The sequence below is a fragment of the Trachymyrmex cornetzi genome, unplaced genomic scaffold (genome assembly GCF_001594075.2).
Source record: "Trachymyrmex cornetzi isolate Tcor2-1 unplaced genomic scaffold, Tcor1.1 scaffold325, whole genome shotgun sequence".
Taxonomy (NCBI): Eukaryota; Metazoa; Arthropoda; class Insecta; order Hymenoptera; family Formicidae; genus Trachymyrmex; species Trachymyrmex cornetzi.
In genome coordinates, this window is record NW_017297951.1 from 1387937 (window position 1) to 1411360 (window position 23424).

The following is a 23424-nucleotide window of genomic DNA, read 5'->3' on the forward strand; positions in this document are numbered from 1 at the left end:
CCTCCCGCTTCCTCTTCTTCGAGAGCATCCGTTCCTCCAAAGCAAAGTATCGTCAACTCTCGTGACTCGCTACGAATTTTGATCGTGTACACTACAGAGAAGAAACGTCGAGACCCCTCGTAGCGATTTGTGTTGGATAAATTTTAATTTGCAGTTTCAAGTAGCGATAATTACGTGAAGTTTAAGCCACTGAAAGCATAATTTGATCCAAACGATTATTCGATGAATATAAAAAATCGATTTAATTATTGTAAGTATTGTTACTATTGTTAATGATTATTAGCAATTTAATAATCTATCTATTTATTGTATATTGCACGATGTCCAGGCATTATGGAGTTAATACAATTTTTGCTCGACGTTTTATTCTTCACCTTGAACATTCCACAAAGCTGCAAATGTATCCTGCAACACATAGTAAATAGAACTGAGGGAAAAATATATTGACGGCGTGTATCTGATGTAAGGATCGGAATGCGGTTCGCGCCGGAAGTTCTAAAACATGCTTATCTCGGAAAGTCCTCGGGAACGTATCATCTTCCGCTCGTTCGTTCATCCACGTTCGTACGTTTATTCGTTCGTTTGTCTCTACCTTGTGTTCCCCCTCGATCGTCTCGCCTCCATCAACCGCTTGGTACCAGCTCGAGAATTGGCCCGTAAATAGGAACTACCATTTGTGCACGGTCTGTATACCTGCGGGAACAATCGTTACAATCGCGGTAGATGTGGTTCGCGAGGATGAACTCGAAATGAAAATGAAGGAGAGAGAGAGAAAGGGGGGGGGGGGAACATGTATTTGAAGTGCAAAATTATTATAAAGTGCTTATACAGATTAAAATATTAATAAATTCGACGGGAATTTTGTTATCTGCACTTTCATTGTCAAAGAAGTGGAGATAAAAAAAAAATTAGTATTCTACGAAAAGAAATAATTTGCAACATTATTTCTTTCGATAACGATAATTTATATAAATTTCAATATATTATACTTAACTCTTAATTATTCCAATCTCAACATATTTATCGACTTTATTAAATTTCGGTGCAGAAACATTTAGTATTTTAGTGGACAAGCAGTTCGTATGTATAATGATCTTGTTTACGTGCACAAGTACCGGAGTAATGAATAGTAAAAGAGGAACGCGCGATGCAAGATAAAATCTGAAAGTTACACTATACTTATAGTGTGTTTAACTCTATCGCAGTTCTCTTAACGCAGCAATTAATCCCCGTATATCAAGTATCGTGTTATAGATATTGACCACATCGGCAGCGGGTAACCGATATCCGTTTCGAAACCGGAAAGCAGACGCGCGAGTATAATCAGCGAGGATCAGAAGGCTGATGATTGAGAACGAATGTAATATACAGCAATATAATCTGGCAATTATTGGAAATAAACTCGTATATGCTTTAATTAATTGCTTCTTTAGATTTATTTTAAAAGATATGAGTGTTTAATTGCGATATTTGACATTATTTATCTCGAATGTGAAAAATAACGTGGTATCTTGTTACGATACGGTAACAGGAAATTACATATCGTGATATACATATCGTAATATAAATATCAGTTGTTATTGATGGAACCATCAATTGGTCAAAGAAAGAATGAAAATATGTTCTTTTTACTCTTATGATTAGTATTATCTAATCAGTTCTAATCGTAATTAGCTTCCGAGTTAGTTATAAGTATAAATTTTTTAAGAATGTATATCAAATGTAATCTGATGTTTGTAAAAAGTGATTGGAATTGAAATATACCTTCTGTATAAAAATGAATGTTACAATACGAAATAGTTGTGAATGAAGTTAATATTTAAATTAAAAATTCAATAAATATTTATAATATTTATAACATTTAACGATGCAATTTTACAGTTTAAATGAAAAACTTATTGAGATAATTTTTTATCCAGATTTTAATCTCCCTCAAACTTTTTATATTACTTTCAAATACAATATACAAAAATCTGTAATGTTTTCATCTTGTTTAAAGAAATACGTGTGATACATCTTTAATTAACTGAAGTATAAGTGTTCTTTTCCTATCGGAGTAATTCAGAATTAACTTTGTACGTTGGAATTACATGAAAAGTACCAAGAATACAATTACTAATAGAATCTCATTAATTTACATGCGGTTTAAGGGATTTACGTAAAACGTCTGTCGGATCTACTGAGAGATCTTCGTAGATCTTTGACGGATATTTCTGAAGATATCTCTCGGCAGAAGCGGGACGTCTTCTCGTGTATCCTGTAACGTTACGACGACAAGCTCGTTCTGCTTCGGTCGGCTTTAATCCCGACTACGGTGCGGCGCGGTGCTCCTCGAGCACGGAGCGGCTTTTCTCGGTAAAGCCGCGAAACGGCTTGTTTGCAACTGCATCGCTGCGTCGCGTTTATTTCAACGTGTTGCGTCGCGCGTCGCGCGTCTCGTGTCGCGTCCCGTCTCGTTGCACCGTCCGGCCGAATCCGGGCGGCATGCATGCGTCACAGGTTATTTTTGCCTAGTCGTATATACACGCGCTTCGTACACACGGAAAGACCCGCGGGATTCGTGGCGTTTCGGTGGCAATGATTCCAGAGATTCGGTCGCCGGTAGTTGAGCGTAGGCGATCCAAACGGATTGCGAAACGCGTCGCACGTCGCTTACCGGCGTTATGAACGCGTTACCATTATACCGATGGAAAGTAATTATTAATATTTATATTCTTCTTGTGATCAATTTACATTTAAATATTATTTATTGTCGAAAAATATACACGATATTAATTTTTTTAAGATGTCTATTTATTTATTTATACTCTCTAAAACCTTTAGAGCGAATTGTCACTCTGAAGAATGAAATCTCACTCTTGAAGATTGAAAATTGAGACATTCTTTTTCAAGACTGGCTTAATTTTTATTCTGTAGAATGAGATTTCACTCTAAAGAATTTAGAGAGTAGCTGAACTGAGATTTGATATATCATTTGTTTGACAGCGACTACTCATGACTTCTCTGTTTATCCTCGGAATGGTTACTCCTCATCCGAGCAAATGGATTGCGAGGCACTTTTTGCGCATCTGCGTGGTCACGCGTGACGAATATCAGCGTCGATGAAAAGTTACATTCCCCGTAAGAAACTGGTTCGCGTTAAAGAGATGACAAGGGCGAATCGCGTCTCTGGCAGTTAGATTGTTATAGCAATCGTTATACTCGATCCCTCCTGCGTTACGTAACAATGTGCAAAATAACATAAACGCAAGAAACTATGTAATAATGTTGCCAAGAGGAGAGAGACAGTCATCGCACGCTGTCGAGCGAAATTGGAGCGACTTGCGTAATGTCGAACTGCACTCGCACGCTCGCGATGTTGTTTCGTATCTTTTTTGCATTTCTCTCCTTTGTTAACAATATTTTTGCTTTTTGTTTGCAGTACTCCGGAATTCGTATCGGACCGGTCGTCAAGAAAGACGTCATGAAAGCTTCTATCATGCTGGAGCACGATAGCCAGTGAGTATATCTCGACAGTAAAATTTTCTTCTAAACTAATATTTGTTTTAACTTTTTTATTTTTTGGAGAACAAACAAAAAATTAAGTTTTAATGACTTCTAAAATCTAACCTACAATGTGTTCTTTGTTCCCTGTTTCTTTTTACTTCTTATCTTTTACCCAGTTTTTTCATTTTCTCTTGCCCGAAATAAAAGTTGATGGACTTTGGAAGAGATAAAAAAACGTGGAAAGAAAATGCGATTGATAAAACGATCGCAAAGGAAAAAAGGCATGAGGCAAAAAGCAAGAAATAGGAAGTAAAAAATACGATGTAGATTAGGCTAAAGATTTTTAACAACTTTTAATGGAAGAAATTTTACACTTCCCTAATATTTCAAATTTCCAAAAAGAGTGACAAATAACTGCCTATAATAATTAATCAGTCATTATTTAATTTATCCTCAGGTACGCTACAATTCTTGCATTCGATGTGAAAATCGAGAGGGACGCGCAGGAGCTGGCGGATTCACTGGGCGTCAAGATCTTCCAAGCTGATATTATTTACCATCTGTTCGACAAATTTACCAATTATAGAGAGGAACTGAAGCAGCGTAAACGGGACGAGAACAAGCACATAGCCGTGTTTCCGTGCAAGTTGAAGATCTTACCGCAGGTGAGTTATACGCGAGCGCACTCGCCTTTGCGAGGATTGAAACGGATGCGCGATAAACAAGCGGGATTTACGCCGACGCGACGTCGTCGGCGATCTCCGAACTCGGAACTTTTTAAACGTGGGCCCGTTTGAATTTCAGTACGTATTCAACTCGAGGGATCCGATCGTGATCGGCGTGATGGTCGAGGCTGGAATCGTCAAGGAAGGAACGCCGCTCTGCGTCCCGAGCAAGGACGTGAGTTGACTTTACATTTCTTCTTCCTCTCTGCCCCTGAAACTCTATCGCGAATTGCAATGTACATACGTCTCTTCGTGTCGTTCACATCATTAGAATATGAATCGCCGTACAGATCGATAATCACCACATCGTACAAGCATCAATGATATTTTTCGATACCAAAGAGGGTCTTTTAATATTACATGGAAAGATCAATTTTGCTGGAGTATCTAAAAATTTAGCTAGATACAAATCTGAAAATTTTGTTGAATCATCAAAATAATTATATAGAATGCTTAAACTTGTTGTTACAATGTCAAAACTTTTTGCAACATTGCTCATCATGCTTGAGATTCCTATATAATTATTTTTATGGTACAACAAAATTATTTTTAGATCTGTTTTAGCTAAAATTTTATATACTTCAGCAAAAAATCATTTTTTCCGTGTACCTTACGTTTTTTTGTACGCCATGAGCTTTAAGACTAAGGTACATAAGAATGGCATATTTCCGATATTTGCGCATGTTTACTACTAATGAAAACGTAATAGGAAACTTAACATTCTAGATCATTTTTTCATCTATAAATTACAGGAAAAAATTATCAAAGACTTTACTTAAGGGGACGAGGTGTCGCAAACATTTCCAGAGTGTTTCTATCATTCTCCGCGAGAATAAGACGAAGTTTTTGTGCGCAAAACCGGTGCGACTTGTCACTGGCGTGTTACACCAAAAGTAATCACTCTGGGCGTATAATCGCGATGGCCGAAGAGATTAATGAAATTTATGCCGAAGGCTTGCGGTGAAAATTGAATCCGCGCACCCGCGGAACGGAAGGATGAATGGAAGAGAGAAAGAGAGAAACGGAGGCTGATTTGTGTGTATGCAGGACCTGTACGGCGACCGCTGAGAGAAGTCGCGGCTGGACCAGTCCTGGGGACCGGAGTGGAGAGCGGTAACCGAGAACTATCGGCGCGCGCGTAGGTGAACTCGTTCGGCGGAAATACGGCGATTCAGTTGGCCGATTGATCGCGTCGATCGAGCGGGCGGACGGACATATTAAACCGCTCCGAGCCAGCATTCTCGATTCCGCTCTCCCTCGCTCCCGTAGGTGGATCCGACCGACCGAAGAAAGTCCGTCTCTCTTTCTCTTTCTCGGTCTATCCTTTTCTTTCTTCCCGTTCTTTCCCGTAGGAGGAACCGGGTGGGCAGCCGGCCTCTCTGGCCTCGCCTTACGCGGTAGCGCGCGCAAAACGTTGCAGGTTGCCTAGCCTCGGATCCCGTAGGCGTCAACGATGCCATTAGTGGCACGCAAATTCCCAACGGACAAAAATCCGAAATGTATTCTCCCACCGGCATCGCGGTGGCGCACCCACGCACCGCGATCGATGATTTAACGCGCGGCCAGGTCTGTCACCGTGCGACTTAGTTCAGCTCCGCTCGGCTCGGCTCGGCTCGGCTCGGCTCGGCTCGGCTCGGCTCGGCTTGGCACTGCTTCGTGCGATATTTTTCAGCCCTTTCTTTGCAGACATTTTTCTCGGTATCCCATGATTTATTTGCTCCAAAAAGAAGGAAATCTGTTATTTTATAGACGTCGAGATCTTGAAGATCTCTCAAAACAAAATTCAGAATTAAAGCATCCTCTTTTGATATAAAAATGGGATGCGCTTATGAAAAATGTTCTTAATTTTTATGGCAAGATATGCAACTTAAGAATGAGATAGAAAAAAAATTCGTTTGAATTATATACTTGAATACTGGTTTGCATTTAAATACAATAGAGCATAATTATTTATTATTTAGATTATATTTATGAATGCTGCTGATAGTATAATATAAATATAATAAATTATACTATTTATTATATTTATATTATACTATCAGAATTTTATTCCTCTCAACATATAGAAATATGTTTCTTTTCTTTTACACGGAAAGAACAGTTTTGCTGAAGTTTCTAAAAATCAGCTATACAGAAGATCTGAAAATAATTTTATTGAACAAAGTAGGATACTCAAACTGTGTGTGTGTGGTTGCTAGAGAATTTCAAAACTTTTTACAGCATTGAAAAAACACACAAAAAAACTGAAGCATTAAACGAGTTGTCCAACATATTGATTTCCTAACTGCTTAAGTTTTTTGTGTGCCATGGTCCTCACTCATCATACTTGAGATTCCTAGGTAATTTAAAGTCCAACAAAATTATTTCCAGATTTGTATCTCTGTATAGCTAAATTTTTAGATACTTCAATAAAGTTGAGTACGACACATAAACTGAGATTTGTAAAAGCCGCGAGCGTCAAGTTGCGCACGATCGCTCTCGCATGAAGGGAAGCAACGAGCATTCCGGGCCTTTGCGCGACTCCGACCACGTGTCTGAGCCCACGCGATATTCTCCGCGGGACATTAAGCTCGAAAGACACTACTTCGGCTCGGCACGGTTCGAACTCTCGTGTGTTGCGGACTCTTAACGTTGTATTTCTCAACATTTTCTGGCGGACGCTTTTTGCCTCGCGCTAGCGCTCACCAGGAATGAATCCACAATTTTGCGCAACGCGTGTTTTTGTCCTTCGAAAGAACGACACCCAGATTGTCGAAAGACCGATCGTCTTTCCACAAGAGACAAGCTTGACGTCGTATCCGGTGTCGAAAGATGAGCATGGCATGACAACTACTATATTTTTTTAGGATTGACTTGAATCCGAGACTTAGTTTGTTCCAATTTCATTCATCCATATGTATTTATAGGAAAGTAAGAGTCCTATTTAAAATGTTTAGGTCTCCTTGAATGTCGTAGTGTTAAAGGAAACGTTTCACAATTTATCGTATAAACTTCTGCTCAGGTATTTTTTTGTACCTCTTCTTCCATTGACCTCTTTCTTTGGAATAGGCACGGACTTTAAAGCAAGGACTTTAGAACAACCTTTTCTGGAAATTTCTGGGCTTAAGAAATAGGTATAATCGGCTGACGTTACCGATTATTGCAGGACTACAATACTCCGACATCGCACATGGTCTTGCTAAGCTTCGCAAACAAAGCGGCCGGTGGAAAACTTCAGATTTACCACGAAAGTTACTTCCGCCCGTATTGTTCAATCGCGAAGCGCGTCAATGAGTGAATTACCGCGAGAACGTGTCTTCTCGACGATGACCTGACGATTATCCCATGCGTTCATAGAGTCTCACGAAACTCCAGTTAGCGCAGGTCAGTTTGTGCCCGGGCCTTCCTTTTGTCGAACGATCGCTGCGACCGGATGCACGTAGTTGCCGGGACGGAGGTTATGCGCCGATATCACGTCGCGAAAGGAAACGACACGGCTTAAACGTTGGACGGAAGAACGACCCGGCAGAACGTGAGCTCGCAAGCGTCGAGCGGATTTTCAGCTCGCGATACATTTGGCAAGAGAGACAGTTGTACTCACGGGGCTCTCGAGCCACGCACGAAGATTCGTATGCCAATTTTGCAATGATGATGCCCCGTCCATCAATCGTGACTCGTCGCGAGCTTTTTATCGTTACAAACATATCCTCTCGTGCCCTTTTTGTTTTATATATTATTAAATTTATAATGTCAAGTTTTATGCCCAATTTGAATTATTTTTAATCATTTCTATACTGAAAGAAAAATGTTTGGTTGGATTAATTGGAATTATGATTAAAAATGGACAAATTATAGAATTTTCTGGAATAACTAGAATTATAAAAGTGATATAATCAGAAGCTTCTGCAGGTTTATCCATTTTCAACTAGACATTTTTCTCAGTATGTAGATTGCCACTGCTCCTCCTTAATAAGTCGTAATTATTTAACTAAAAGAATGAAATTAAATCAAAAAAATAATATATTATTATAATTATATATTATATATTATATTATATATTATATATTATTAAATTATATATTATATTATTATAATTTAATATATTTTCTTAAATGAAATTAATTTACAAAATTTAAGAAAATATATTAAATTTAATTCTCAAATTTAGTTTATTATTTACACTACAAGGATGTGTTAATATTGGCGTATACTTGAAACTAATCACAGAAATGAATTGATCTACATTTTGACATATAAAAATTAAAAATAATAAAATGTTATTAACCTAAAGGAAATTGGATTATCACTGCTTTGATATGCCTTTGATATTTAATCGTCTGTAATTACAATTGTGGGCATATACCTCTTTTCTATCAGAGATCGAAGTCGCATTTACGATTTATGGGAGCAATCGCGGTTACCCATAAATACGATTTAACGAGCGATATCGATAACGAAGCTAATGACTATCGTTCGTGTCATTACGTAACGTCTCGATTACTCTTCCCTTAGAATTTACTCTACCGTCCCGTGGCGCAGCGAGAGAGTCTGGAGAGAGACCGCCTTAGAGAACTCGCGTGGAACCTATCTATTCATCTATCCGCTTCCCCTCTTGCGACTTCCATCGTGCGTTATCGGGCGTACTCGCGCGCGCCGCACACAACACGTACGTAGAAACACACAGTAGGGACATATAGTCATATAGTACCGGGCGTTGCGCAACGCGTTGGTCTCGATAGGCGGCTTTAACGGCGAGCGGAAATCCGGCGGATTCTTTCGGCCTGCCGTTTTCTTGCTGCGTTTCCTTTTTTCCTCCCTCCCCACCATTAACCATTTTCCGCTCTTTCCGCCGCCGACCGGCAGGCCGATCGTTCGTTCATCCGTTCGTACATCCGTCGGTTTGTTCGGTGGCGGATTCTACTCGGCCCGATGACCCGAGAGTCGCGATAGCGCCGCGCTTTTGATGCTCTCTCTTTCTTTTTCTCTTTCTCTCCCTTTTTTTTCCTCTCCGCTCGCTCCAAGAGTAGATCTCGGTGCGTTTCACGATTGGATGGTCCTGGCGGAAATAACCTCCGCTGCGTAAAGCATCTTCGTCGTCTTCTACTTCTTCTTCCTTGCAATCTTCGCTTCAGCAATGTATATTACGCGACACTCTTCTCCGTTTTTCTTGTATTCTTCTCTTTATCAGTTGAGCGACGAGCAGATCGTCTACTGGTGTATAATAGAGCGCTAACGGAATAGTCGTATTTTATGCCATTTATGTAGAGTTGATTGAAATTATAAATTCTCTTGTACAACAAGCATTTACTCCGTTTTTTTAAATGTATTTTTCTAAATGCGTATGTATTTTATATATATACATATATATATATATGTATATTAATGAAAAACAATTTTATAAAGCAATCTTAAAATATCAAACAGTATCTGAAATTATTGTTTATAAAGTTTAAATTTAATTAAAATCAAAAAAATGGGTCAAAATCAAACTGAACGGGTTATTGTGAAGCATCCTTGCTTGTCGTCCCCATAAAGCGAAAGTTGGATGCTCGAGGAGGATCGAGTGATTGGGATAAAAAGGAAAAAGAAGAGAGAAGCATGAGACAGACAGGGCGAAAGATAAAGAGCGAGAAAGAGAGGCAGAAGCCCTTTATCGTAGTAAGTTCAACAACACGCTATCGTAGCACGAGAAACACGATCGCATCATCCGATTTTCAATCTCTAATGTTTGTACGATATTTCATAACGTTTTGTTATGAAATAGAGGAATAGGTATGATTTAATCGAAATCATTTTTTATTATTTAGAAATAGTTTTACTCAGAAACAGATATTTATCTTAAAATATGATTTACTCAGAAACAAATATTTATCTTAAAACATGATTTCTGAATCAACATATTGAAAGATACGTCGATTATACTTCCGTGCGTTAATCTTGAGTATAATTTCAGATTGTCTTTTCATGGACAATCAGCAATGTCAAGAAAGGACGTATCTGAGCGGCTTAAAGCGATTTCACTTGGAATTATATTCAGCTCGTGGGCGAGCGACAGGAACTAGAAACGCTCTGGTGCGCGAGTCCTCTTCCGGCGGAAAGGCGTTTGTACATAGACCGTTCTTCCTTTCCGTCCCTGTTCCCCCCCGCTCGCTGTTTCCTCTTCCTTTTCCTTGGGGCATACGACGTGCATGCGCGCGTGCAAATTCGCGATGGATAGAAATTTCAAGTCGGTGAGGATATCTTTCTATTGAGAGGTATTCAGACCGCGACGTTTTGCAATTGCCCGCAATGCACGCGGCTGTTATTCTCTCAAGTACGAGAGAGCTCCTACGCGAAAATTATCCTTCCTGACTCCGCGAATCGTCCAAGGAGTAGGAAAGCACGCGAAACATAATTCCACGAAAATCAATTGGATTCACCGTTAAATTCACATAATGTCAGATTATACTCGTCAGATTATACAGATTATACGGTTTGAGTTATTTTTAATTATTTTTATAGATCGCCACTGCTCCTACTCAATACGTCGTTAATTTAACTAAAATAGTGAAGTTAAACAATTTAATTCAATAAAATATATGAAATTTGACTCAAATTTAGTTTATTATTTACTAATATACATATTAATAGGGATGATGTTTACTTTGAATCTAACACAGAAATGGATTAATTTACATTTTGACACGAAAGTTAAAAATAATAAAATGTTACTTAGCTCAAGAGATTAGGTTAAATTACTCGTATATAAAAATTAAATCAAATAAACGATACATTTTGGAAAATCTAGTTATAGTTTAACGATATTTATAACTTTACAATCATTAACAAGGAAGATAAAAAAGAGGTCAAGACCTCTATTCTATAACTTTGAATGATAGTAATAATATCGTTACAGTATTTTTGCATTACATTATCTTTTATACATGTTAAAAAACTGTATAGAAAGAACGATTTTGTAGAAGTATAGGGGAGAGTTGCCGAGAATACGTATCATTTAAATTATTTATATAATTATTTTTATTATATTTTTCATTTGGTACTGATTTGTATGTAAATGAACATTGAAAATTGTAGCTTAATCTTTCGAACACTTATTATTACATGTTTAACTTTTCATCAGTTAATACGTAATAATTAACTAATACCTAATAGTAATAATTTATCAAAAAAAGGTATTTATTATTTATCAAATAACAATAATGAAAAAACGAGAATGTCGAAGTAAAACCGGCTTGAATTTATTTTTGCAATTGACATATGTATTCACATCAATTTTTAGTTTTTATTATTGTCACTTATCAGTCTAATAATCTTGTAGTGATTTAGAAACCTTGATAGGTTTTATGAAAATATTAATTTAATTTTTATAATAATTGTAAATATGTATATGCACAATGAATGTAAAATATTTTACAATATATTATTTATTTCTCATTTATTTCATATTTTTTGTTATGGAATATTAATTGATTATATTAAGTAATTATATAAGACATTTTGATGTGGTACAATTTAGACGACCAGCACACATTCGATAACTCTTAACTATCTAAAAATATAGCTAGATACAAATCTGAAAATAATTGTATTGGAACATCAAAATAATTACATAGGAAACTCAAACATCATGAGCAACACATTGAAAAAGTTTTCACATTGTATATAGCAACTAGTTTAATCGTCCTACATAATCTTTTTAATGATCCAATAAAATTATTTTTAGATCTGTATTTAGCTAAATGTTCAAGACATTTCAGTAAAACTGTCCTTTTCGTTTGTGCAACGATCACACCATGTGCATAACGAAACCGACACTATTCGTTAAGTATTATAGAATAGGAGCCTAAATCAATATGAGAAACTTTATTTTTAAGATCTATAAGGGAAGCATTGTAAAATCCGGGATCTCTTTCGTCGTGAATATTTTCTCGTATATCCTATATAATTTCGACTACATCGATCGAATAACCGGATGTGTCGTGTTAACCCCGAAGAACTGTCCCGAGCTTCAAACGAGCCGGTCGCATACCATAGGATACTATGTCTTATTCTTAGGATTTATACACCATGCTACGTTCACTACCACTATACAAGGGATCGAGCGTATCCTTGTGAAAGGACGAATGTCTCGCGTTCACATTCAGCATGTCGAGAGGGTTCGGCACCATCCGCCCGCCCTTCCGTCTAACGAATGATAAACGGCCGGAAGGAAGCCAGAGGCGTTTCCACGAAAGCTACTGACAGGCCGGAAGACCGAAAGACGGGATGTGGTCGGCGAGTGAGCGCCATGAACACATTTGTACTCTATCGTGCTGCATCAGCAGCCTGTGTGGCGTCCGTCGTTTTTTGAACGTTGCTCTTTCTCCCTTTATTTACCCCGCTCTAAATATCCTTCTCTATTTTATATTCCGCTTGAGTTTTGCCCTGCGTGAAAATATTTCGATTTTATTTTCGAAATTATTGATTAATTTTTATAATTTTAATTTTTTATAATAGTAAATTTGAAATGATTTTTTTTTTTTGCAAAAAAGCATGTACAGTTTTTGAGAAGCTAATGATTAAAAGTAAAGATAGAAGAGAAATAAATGTAGAAAGAAAATTAATTATTTTGTAAAAAATAAATTTTGTCGTTTTAAAATTAATTCCTCAAAATTAATTTTTGGACATGAAAAACAGAAAGATTAGATTTTTTTATAGTAACTAATTGATATAATATAAAAAAACTGGAAGAATGAGGAAAAATATGATAAATAATGACTCTCTTTTAGATTTTTAATATAAAGAAGACGTGAAAGAATAATCGTATCTTCAAAATAACGTTTTGTCAACAAAAACTGTCATTGGACATTGTATCTGTCATTATAAGAGGGAGAATTAAAGGAAAGAGCGGCTAGTAGAACGGAAGCGAGAACGGGAAGGAAGAGGAAGAGGGAAACGTCCGGCCGGATACGAGGTTTCCAATGTCGGCGGGATCGTTTTACTCGAGCTTGCGATTAATTCTGCCAACGACGATAAAAAACGTCGCGGCGGAAAAGGAGTAAATAGCTCCGGCACACGTGGGGGACACGCTTACGTCCGTAGAACGTTAAATAGCACACGCGAGCGGGCTTTTAACCCCGGGACCGAGACGCTCGTCTAGCCTTAAGCCCGTCCGTTATATTCCAAGAAAGTTCGCGGAACATTTTCAACAAAATTACCCACGAAACCAGTATGCAATATTATTTCCGGGAAATGACGTGCGGTCTTCGAATATCTTGAAGGTTCTTCTTTCATTTCAGAGTTTCGTCGTTGATATTTTCAAAGCTCGAAGGTATCTCGTGGTATTGTTCTATTGTGTTTTAATTAAATATCTCTTTCCTATCCTTTTCATTTTTCAAACTCTAATTTTATCTAATATAATCTAATTTTCTTGTTACTTTTTGTTTACATAATGTTTGTTTATTTTTTTAAAGGACTTTAGATTTGAAACTACACTGTTAAAAGTGTCATAAAATTTAATTGTACTTTTAAGTTAAACTTAATTTAATGACACCCCTGGCGAAAATTTTTCTCATAATTTTTATACGAACTGAAACATTTTTCAGAAATACTCAGAAATATTCGGAAAGTTTACATCTTCTCTCAGAATCTTTCATACAAGTGAATTCTGAAATATTCTTAAATTTCTCATCCCATAATTTTTTAATATATTTGTAAATTTTTTAGATTTTATAACATTTCGCACATCAGAAATTATACTTATAAAAAATCTTAAAAATCTTACGATATTTTATAATTAACATACATGAAAAATTCTGGGAAAAGATGTAGATTTTCCAATTCGTATAAAAAATGTCAGAAAGTTATAAAATTATATAGAAATTCTGAAAAATTCAGAGAAAAATTTTCACCAGGGATTACATTAAATTTAATGCATCTGTAATCTGAAAAGTATATTTATGTGAAATTTAGTGTTATAAAATTTTATAAAACTTAGTGTATTTTCCATAAAATTTTGTATGAAATGCACGTAAATATTAAATTTAAGTTACTTGTAACTTCAGTTTCATTGACAACATTAAATGTTCCTACTTGACATTTACTCCTGTTACATGTAACGGAGGCAAGTGTGCTCTTTTTTAACGGTACAGCGAATGCGTTTTTTTCATTAATTATCGACATGACTTCTGATTCCCCGCGGATTAGGCAAAATTTCAAGCAACGAGGCGCAAATGCCCAAGTGCTCGCGAAAGACGAGAACGCGGCGCGGATCTCGATTAACGGCATCCAACTCCAAAAGCGCCGACGACGCACGCGGTGAGGCCGTTAGAGCCGCTAACTCTCGTCGCATGGACTATAAAGCCTTCTAAATTGGTGCGGGCCACGAAAATAGACTTCCGGTTCCCGTCTCGCGCGCGCGTGAGCTCGCTCGCTCGCTCGCTCGCTCCCGCCGAGACGCGTCGCGCCGCGACACGCCACGTCTGCTATCTAGTATGCCAAGAACGGCTCCTCCCCCTCGTCTTCCGTCTATCCTCGCACGCACCCGCGATAAATGCGGCCGCGTATACGCACGCTACAGTCAGGCCGCGAAAGCGGCCTCATGTAAATATCGCAATCGGCGAAAATAATTTCGATATACAGAGGCACCGTCGGGAACATGCGACGCTTTCCATTTGATGACACCAATCACACAAGTTGACACAAATGTCGTTCTATCTTTGTCACTCTCTGAATGTCAAGAAGGATGGAACGACGCTTGTGTCGATTTGTGTGATTAAATGGAAAGTGCAGACATTTGTACATTCAATATTTCATGCATAATGCATAAGACCCATGCGAACAGATAACGATATTTGCAAGACCATACACAATGGAGGATATCTTACAGTCAAACTGCGAAGACTACATGTGAATATGGGACCTATGACTATATTTCCATGAAAATGCTAAAGAATATTCAGATTCGTGCTTCGATAGTCTTTTTACATCATCTAATTTTTTACATTACATTAACAATAGAATCTGAATAAATTAAATAACAATACTTATACATACACACAATATGATTGTTAAAATATAGATACGATAGAAAAATTAAGTCAAAGGTTTAGAAAGATAAAAAGATTAGTCAAAGGTCGCGCATAACAGTCCAAAAAAGTCAGCTTTTACATATCAGTTATAGGAGAAAATAGAGTTGAAAGACATGTTTTGAAAGAGCCATTTTGTACTTCAACTAATAGAATATTTCCTAAAATTAAAAAATATTTTCATTTAATAACAGTACTTAAACTACGTCGTCCATAAATATTAGATAGTCACCGTCAAAACGGCGTCGTCATAATGAATCATGCAAAATTATCGCTACAAAAAGAAAGTTTCTTAAGTTAAATTTCCAAATCTTTTTCATTTGTTTGCGATTAGCTTTTAGAAAAAGTTTTTTTTTTGTCGAATACTACATACATTAACGTAACTAAAAACGTAGTTACGAATTTTTTTATTTGTTTTGGTTTATTAGATATTCTGTGATTAGATTTTTTACACATAATGTTATGAAAGAATCGGTATTGAGAACTATAAAAAAGCCAGTTCTATCATTGCTTTGCCTGACTCCTTCATTGCATACCCTGGGATGTTCTTTTCAGTACAATCGACTTTCTACTTTTTTAATACAATTCAGGAAATTTTAGTACGTCAGTACTTTTTTTAAAATATATCATACTGATGATCAAGTCCATTTTCGTTTGCATGTCAATATATGATCTTGTCAGCACACAGTACAAGATTATCTTCAGATATACGCAATCTCCTCCAAGGAGCATCTCTGTGCATATTTATTGTAGGTAAATAAATTTTCAAGTATTTCTATTTAAAAAACAGCATTCCGGTTCGTTGGTTATGTTGCTGCTATGTTAAATTATACTGAAGTATTATCGACTCAGCTTCCATATTTCACTCTTTTCAATCATGTTCAATAGATTATTCTGTAAGTAATGAAAACTGGTATCAGTGCAAATTGTGCTTTGACTGGGCTCATACTTCATGTGGCAATAAGGGAAATTTTCATTTCTTTTGCAATAAAGATTTTTAATTAGAAATATTATATTTTCTATTTTTCACACGTTTATTAATTTTCTAAAAAAAATAATATTTGTTAAAGGATGACATTTTTATTTTATTTATATTAAAGCTTATATAATTTAGTACTTGACTCTTTCGAAACAAGTAATAGCTTTTTCAAAACCATGTTGTTTTGAAAGAGCTGAATTTCTTATGGAAAATGGTGATTAAATCTCACAATCAGTTGATGACTAAATATTATTTTTAAATTGATTATAGATAAATGAGTATACTTAAGTAAGAAAGTAATTATATTTGTTTAATACAGATTAAATTTTTTTGTCCATATTTTGAAAAAAAAAACCGTTTCTTTTATGTTCGCTCTCCCCTATTAGATGAATGACAAAGAAATGCACATACTATGATATTACAGAGATATTACAGAGATTTTTAACAAAAGTTTTTCTCGAAAGGTTCATTTCCTAAATATTTGATGACCTTTTACGTGCATCTTACAGCATGGCATATACCTACGTTTTAAAAACGCAAACGTTGCATTTACAGAGGAGAATTCCGATATGCAAAAGTATTTTGAGGGTGCTCCACCTTCCGTATGTGTGTCAATATTCTTTCACTGCGTGCATCTTGTAACGCTACGTACCGTTACACACCCGCTATAGTCGAGCTGCAAAAGCTGCGTGTGTAAATCTCATACCCGCGGAATAAATAATCCATGTTGCATTTTAGTTCCATGCCAGGATCTTGCAGCATCTCGCGGATAATATCTCGGTATCGCGAGAGAAGAGCCTCTCTCTCTCTCTCTCTCTCTCTCTCTCTCTCTCTCTCTCTCTCTCTCCCCACACGCCACGGTGGAACTTACGGTACACGGCGGAGCATGACGTGACGCACGCAGGTGCAACTTACGTAGTCTAGCGTGGTTTTCGCGGAACGAAGCGAGCCTTTGGCTAAGGCATCTTATGCAGTTGCATCTATCTGCGGATTCCCATTTCGCGCCGAGGAAGGATCGGCCTTCAAATGGCGCGCGTGTGCTCGCGCTTAGTGCCAAGGTCGAGGCTCTCGCTATACTTCTTTCTAGGAACTCCTTTCTTCCCTTTTCACTCCATGTGATCTCTTGTTCACGAGCAGCTGTTCTCCTCCGCAGTATCTACGATTCAAATTTATGGGGAATCCTTTTTCTCTTTGTTTTACTTTTCGCAAACCGCATCCTTAGGGCGGGGCCGCGCATTTTACGCTCGAGGTTCTTGACCTCGAGCTGTGGCTATATTGTATTATGTCTGTAGCGACGGACCCAGGTTATTGGATCGCGTGAATAGTACATTGGGAAAAAGTCTTGTAGTATTAATTGGAATTTGAGTAGATTCAACTTGAGAGTCACAAATCAAACACTTAGGTATAGCTAAATCTATCAAACATTCTAATCGAGATTAGAAATTTAATTACGATAACTATTCTGATTCATACCATCATAATTCGTTTTACTCGTACTTCTCCGTTCTCGTTCATAATCAGAATATTTTCTTCAAAGGAGCAATGTATAATATACAATTTCGTGATCTGTGCGCTGAAACTTTCTTTCTCTCCGAAGATTTTATATTAATTAGAAATTCATAATGGCTACTACAAATTAAATCATTAAATATTACGTTACTAATAATATATGTTTAAATATATATAAGATTTTCTAAAATCTTTTCATTTCAATATAAAAAGTTTTTTGTTAATTTATATGCATATTTTTAATTTTATGCTGTTTTGCAAAACGCAAACATGTAACGCGATAGTTTCTTTTTTTTTTTTTTTTGAGGATCTATTATTCTCACAAATATGCATTTGCCTTCAGCTCCTATAAGACTATTTGACACTATAACGCAAAAGTATAAAGATAATCTATGGTCTGTTTTACAGACAGGTGTGCAGATTTACTCTGCACTCCTATTTTATATTTAAAACCATATTATGAAAAAATGAAAAAGAAAAAATATAGATAAGATTGATTTAGGAAATCACAAACATGTAAAACGACGTAATATTATATCAATAATACAGCTATTGTTAAAACTATACAATTTGCAAAAGAAAATAATTTTATTTTCGCATTTCTAGAATTCGTTTTTAATTGATTTTGTATAAAAACAAGTCAGAAGTATATAAATTATGAGTTTTATCTAAACAGATTATATATGTTTTTATCAGTATATTAATAAAGCATAGTAGTTAGTTTCCAAGAATCATAAATAAGTGGGTGTCTCCACAGGAGACCTATGTCAGTATCGGCGACTTTCGTCTATTAATATTATTTAATTACATGTTACAGAAATTATTTTTCATAAACTGTAAAAATTTCGACATGTTACGCAGCAAGTTTCGACACACTTCAGTAATCGCGGCGCCTCGCAACTATATTGCACGAGATTATCGAATAACAGAGACGCCTCACGATCGAGGCGATCAATTATATTAAGCCAATAAAACACCTAGTTTATATATAATTAAAAAAAAATTCGGTTATTGACATCACAAATACAATAAACGTGTCGATAAGCGCAATAAACGCCGAATGAGCGTGGCGAGAATTTATCGGAGAAACTGCAGCGGGCGAGTGGGTGTCCGCGGGAATGGTTAGATAGTTTAGCATCGGAAGACGAGCGGATAAAGCGTGTACATGTGTGTGTGTATATGCACGCTTTTCCGTTTGGTCCTCCTCGCCATCAACCCGGTCGACCCCGCGGATCTCTTCTCCGCCCACGTAGCGCAACGCGAGAGATTCTCGTGTCTCTCGGACACTTAGAATGAGATAAATCTAAAGTGGACAGTATATACGCTCGGGCCCACGCGTAACCGGGCCTGATCGCGTTCGAGAGAGGTATGTCGCTCTCGCCTCTCCTCGCGTTCTATTGACATGTTAGTCGTAAAAGGTAAAGCGTGTCGATAACGCTCGTAATGGCTTCCGTAATTTCAAAAGATGAGGGTCCGGGTTATGCTCGTAACGTGGTGACCACATTTTTAAGCTGCGAAGCTGTTAAGGCCTCTCCTCCCGCGCCATGTCTCGCTCGGGAGAGAGATAATCCCCCTTTTTCTCGAAAGAAAGAGAGACGATAGCGTCTAATGTGCCAGTTGAAAATTACTTAAATACCGCGACTAAAGTCATTACTTTCAAATCGGAGATATTTATTTCTCTTTTTCCAACGTGATAATATCTCTTGATAAAAAAAAAAAAAAAATCCTTTGTGTTGAATCGCGACCGAGGGGGCTACCTGTCGTAGATGAAACTCAAGTCGCGGATGCTCGACCTCGAGACTTCCGAAATTCCTAGTACGTGACAAAAACGATGGAGACGACGTCAGTCGTAAAATACGTCGCGTAATGTTATACATTTGCGAGATGAGAGAGAACGGGAGGGTGAGGGAAGACGGGGGAGACGAAATTAGCGGTTGGTCCTTCGAGAGTCCCGAACTTTATCTTAAAACCTCGAGCGGTTGAGAGAACGGAGTCGAGAGAGGATTGAAGGCGCGCGGCGCGATAGGTTGGAAGAAAGGGCGGAGAAGGTCGAGGCGGAGGACGAACAAGGTTCGTTTGCCCGCCTGCACACGTGCACCTATATGGTAATTCCTTTCGGTCGCGGCGGAGTGTCGAGAATTTGACGACGGGGGTACGCCATAAAAGTACGCCGGCCACAGAAGAGCGTATCGTGGAACATGCACGGCACGGGCGAACGAACGATCGTATCTTTTTTTTCTTTTTTTTTTGCGTCTGAGCTGATTAACTCCGACACGCACAATATTCCCTGTACAACGCGTATGCATTTTTTCGTTCCTTGGCACCGTACATGTAATTATTGCACTAAAATATAATTTGAGAAAGGGTCAAAGAAAATGATTCGCGTCGCGAGACCACCTGTCGTGCGGTAAATAACAGAGTTTAAATTATCTATTCGGGTTTGGCAGAATCGAGAAACAAAATTTAAATCTGTTTATATTGAATAAAAGAATCGTAAATATGTAATTTACGCTGGTAATTTGCGCTAGCTTGTGCGTACATAGCAAAAACGGAAGTTGATAAGACTGAGACAGAGAGAGAGAGAGAGAGAAACAAGCAAAACATTTATAAAATAATAAAATAATATACTAATAAAGTTAATAAAACTAACTTTAATATCCAATAATATTCAAAATACGTTTTGACTGCACAGAATCTTATTGTAATGTCAGTCCATGAATGAAGCCACGTAATAATTTTTCGTTCAGAAACGAGACAATGTTAAGTCTTAACAACTTGATGAAAAAAGCTGTTAGGACTTGACTTAACATTGTTTTTTTTATTGGTGATGAAAATGTCAAGTGTCCGTTAAAATGATATGAAAGCCCCATGTTTATGAAATTATTGTCAAGAATGAAAAATTCGATTTTTTAAATTAATTAAACTATTTAATGGCGAACCGATATTTGATTTATCAGAATAAATACTCATAATGCTGCCTGTAGGTTCAAAATCTTTAGACGTTGGAAGTATATATGTCAATTTTTTTAAAAACTATTGTGAACTGAAGAAGACTGTGCAGTCGAAATATATTCGTTTACATATGTCTTGAACATCATTGGACATTAAATTAGTTATGTATATTATCTTATTACCTTGTAAATTTTTTGCTCATTTCTTGATCTTATCAGAAAGAATTCTATTTTAAATCGGAGTGAATTTTTGTCGGAGTCACTTTAAATAATGCAATATAAGTCACGATAGAATTTGAGACAAAATTCCATTTATAATTTTATGCATCGTGTAATACAAAAACATGTGAATAATCAGAATTATAACTATATTTTATTTTTATAAATATAGAAGACGCGTCGAATACACACAAAAATACCAGTGATTAGTTAATCATATCTAGTGTGATGAAAATTGAAAATCTATAAGCGCGAATACAATTGTATCCAATTGGATAAGCAAACAAGCCTTATCCTTTTTTAATTTACATCTTAACCTATATACGTAGATATCAGTAATCTATACACAAAAAAAAAGAAGAAAAAAACATACGTGACGATGTCTTGGTCTCAGGAACAAGTTACATTTGTTAACTGAATATAAAAAAATATCCTTACCTATACGTGATAAAATCTATTTGGTCTATTTTCTGTTCCTGCACTAGAAGTCTCTTTCTCGCTTTCGACAAATATCAAACATATACCTATTTCACTTTAAGTTCCAAAAGTGTACACTGGTTCAGCCACAGAAAACAGACCTATTGTAAAAATAAACATGTTCGTGCAGATGTATTAAAAAAAAATTCTTACAGAAATAAATTTCTCGGTTCAAAGTTAAAAAAGATAAAAGACATTACAATATATGAAAACACTGAAGATAAAATTTTAAATTTAAACGAAATATTGTTTTCAGATAAATCCACAAAATAAGACATTACGACATATCGCTCGTTTGTTATAATAATGACACAATTTAAGACAAAGTTGTCCATAAATTAATTTCAATGTTTTGAATCATTAAAATTCTGTAATACTAATTTTGAAAGGCAATTTTGGTGTCATAACTAATTGTAGAGCAATAAAAATGTTCTTTCTTTTTTCCTTAAAATTTCTGTTTTTTTTCCTGAGTTATGTTGTATTAGTGAGCGATATGAAAATGTTGAAAGATAAAATTTTATAAGTTGTAAATTAAACATTATATTTAAATAAATTTATAAAATAAGTGATTTCGTGTTTTACATATTATATTCTAATATTGCATCGTTGTGTCAAGCTAATTATTCCTTCTCTTCTTTTATATGCTATCGGATCCTCAAATAAAGGTTCATTATATAACATACTTTGCTCTTGTCTGATATGCCATAACCAAATATTTCTTTTACATTTATGAAGTTTATTTCTATCAGCGGATATTGCTATAATTTATAAATATTATTGAAATTAATGCTGATATAATTAGAGAATTCTCTATAATACACTTTTAATATTATATGTATTTCTCAGTAACTATACGTCATTGTGTCATTTCTTAATAATGTCAATTCCTAATTATGTCAGAGAAGAATAATTAAATATTCTGTACATAAAATTGTAAATTAAATTATGGTTTGTATAATACAAAAATTGTTCTCATCTATAATTGTACTTATAATTTGATAGAAAGTTATAAATAGAATTCTATTTCGAATTCTATCATGAATTGTAGATCGTATAAAGTAAGCTTAATAATATTCATAAGCACATTTATAAATAAATTAATTTTATAATTTATATGTACACGTATATTACTTATATGTATATACTATGTATATTCTATGAATAATTAATCGAAGACATAAATTGATTTCAAACAACGATTGATCTGATGATTTTTAAAATATCTAATTAAATCATTAGATCTCACAAAAAATTTTAATTAAATATTAATTAATCTAACTAAATATTTCAAATGTCTGTAATTCTAAAATTTCTTTTTTAGCTGGAATGGAAAATTGTGGCAGAGGTTAAAGAAAATAGTCATAAGAAATTGAGACTAAATCGAGGATTTCTTGCATACCTATTTCTTTATTGCTATTTTACGAGGTTTGCAGTCACAACGTTCCGTCGCTCAAGAAAGGGTTGAGAAGCAATGCCTCAGTTATTGGTCATTGACTAGGCGGGGATACCGGGTGGCTTGAGCGTCCAGCCCAAGTATTGCTCTCTTGGCGTGGGTTTCGGGATACACGGGCGGGCATATTCGACCGGTCATTGTCCACCTAACGATAACGTAGCTTACCGTATAAGTCTGCGTTGCGACTCGCGATCTGTATCATTTTTCAGTACACTTTGTTCGAACTCGATATCACTGTTTTTATTAAAAACAGATTTTTAAGTTTAAAAAAATTTTTTTTTAATTTTAAAGAGTTCCTTTTTTTTATTTTAATTTTTTTATCTAAGCTTTCAATTAAAAAAATTTTTGTCTTTAAAATGTTTGTTGTAATATAATCGAGGAAAGAAATAAATTCTCGAGGTGTGCTTATCATTATCTCCATAATATGCCTCTCCAATATCTTGCGAACCAAAGTATTCGCACTCGCAGAATAGCTTCCTCCCACTACCATAACACCTTGAGTACATATGTAATTAACGCAGTTTGGATACGAGATAAATATTGAAGCAGTACATAGAGAGATAATGGAGCCAAGGTCTTT

At 36.1% G+C, this 23424-nt stretch overlaps 1 protein-coding gene across 1 annotated transcript in view; it reads left to right on the forward strand.

The window, feature by feature from the left end:
* eIF5B (eukaryotic translation initiation factor 5B) overlaps nucleotides 1–23424 on the forward strand; it is a 55022-nt gene that overhangs the window by 23851 nt on the left and 7747 nt on the right. The window contains exons 12-14 of the mRNA XM_018510120.1: nucleotides 3422–3498; nucleotides 3944–4151; nucleotides 4291–4386. Of these exons, the coding sequence (XP_018365622.1) occupies nucleotides 3422–3498; nucleotides 3944–4151; nucleotides 4291–4386 (381 nt within the window). The remainder of the gene's footprint in view (nucleotides 1–3421; nucleotides 3499–3943; nucleotides 4152–4290; nucleotides 4387–23424) is intronic.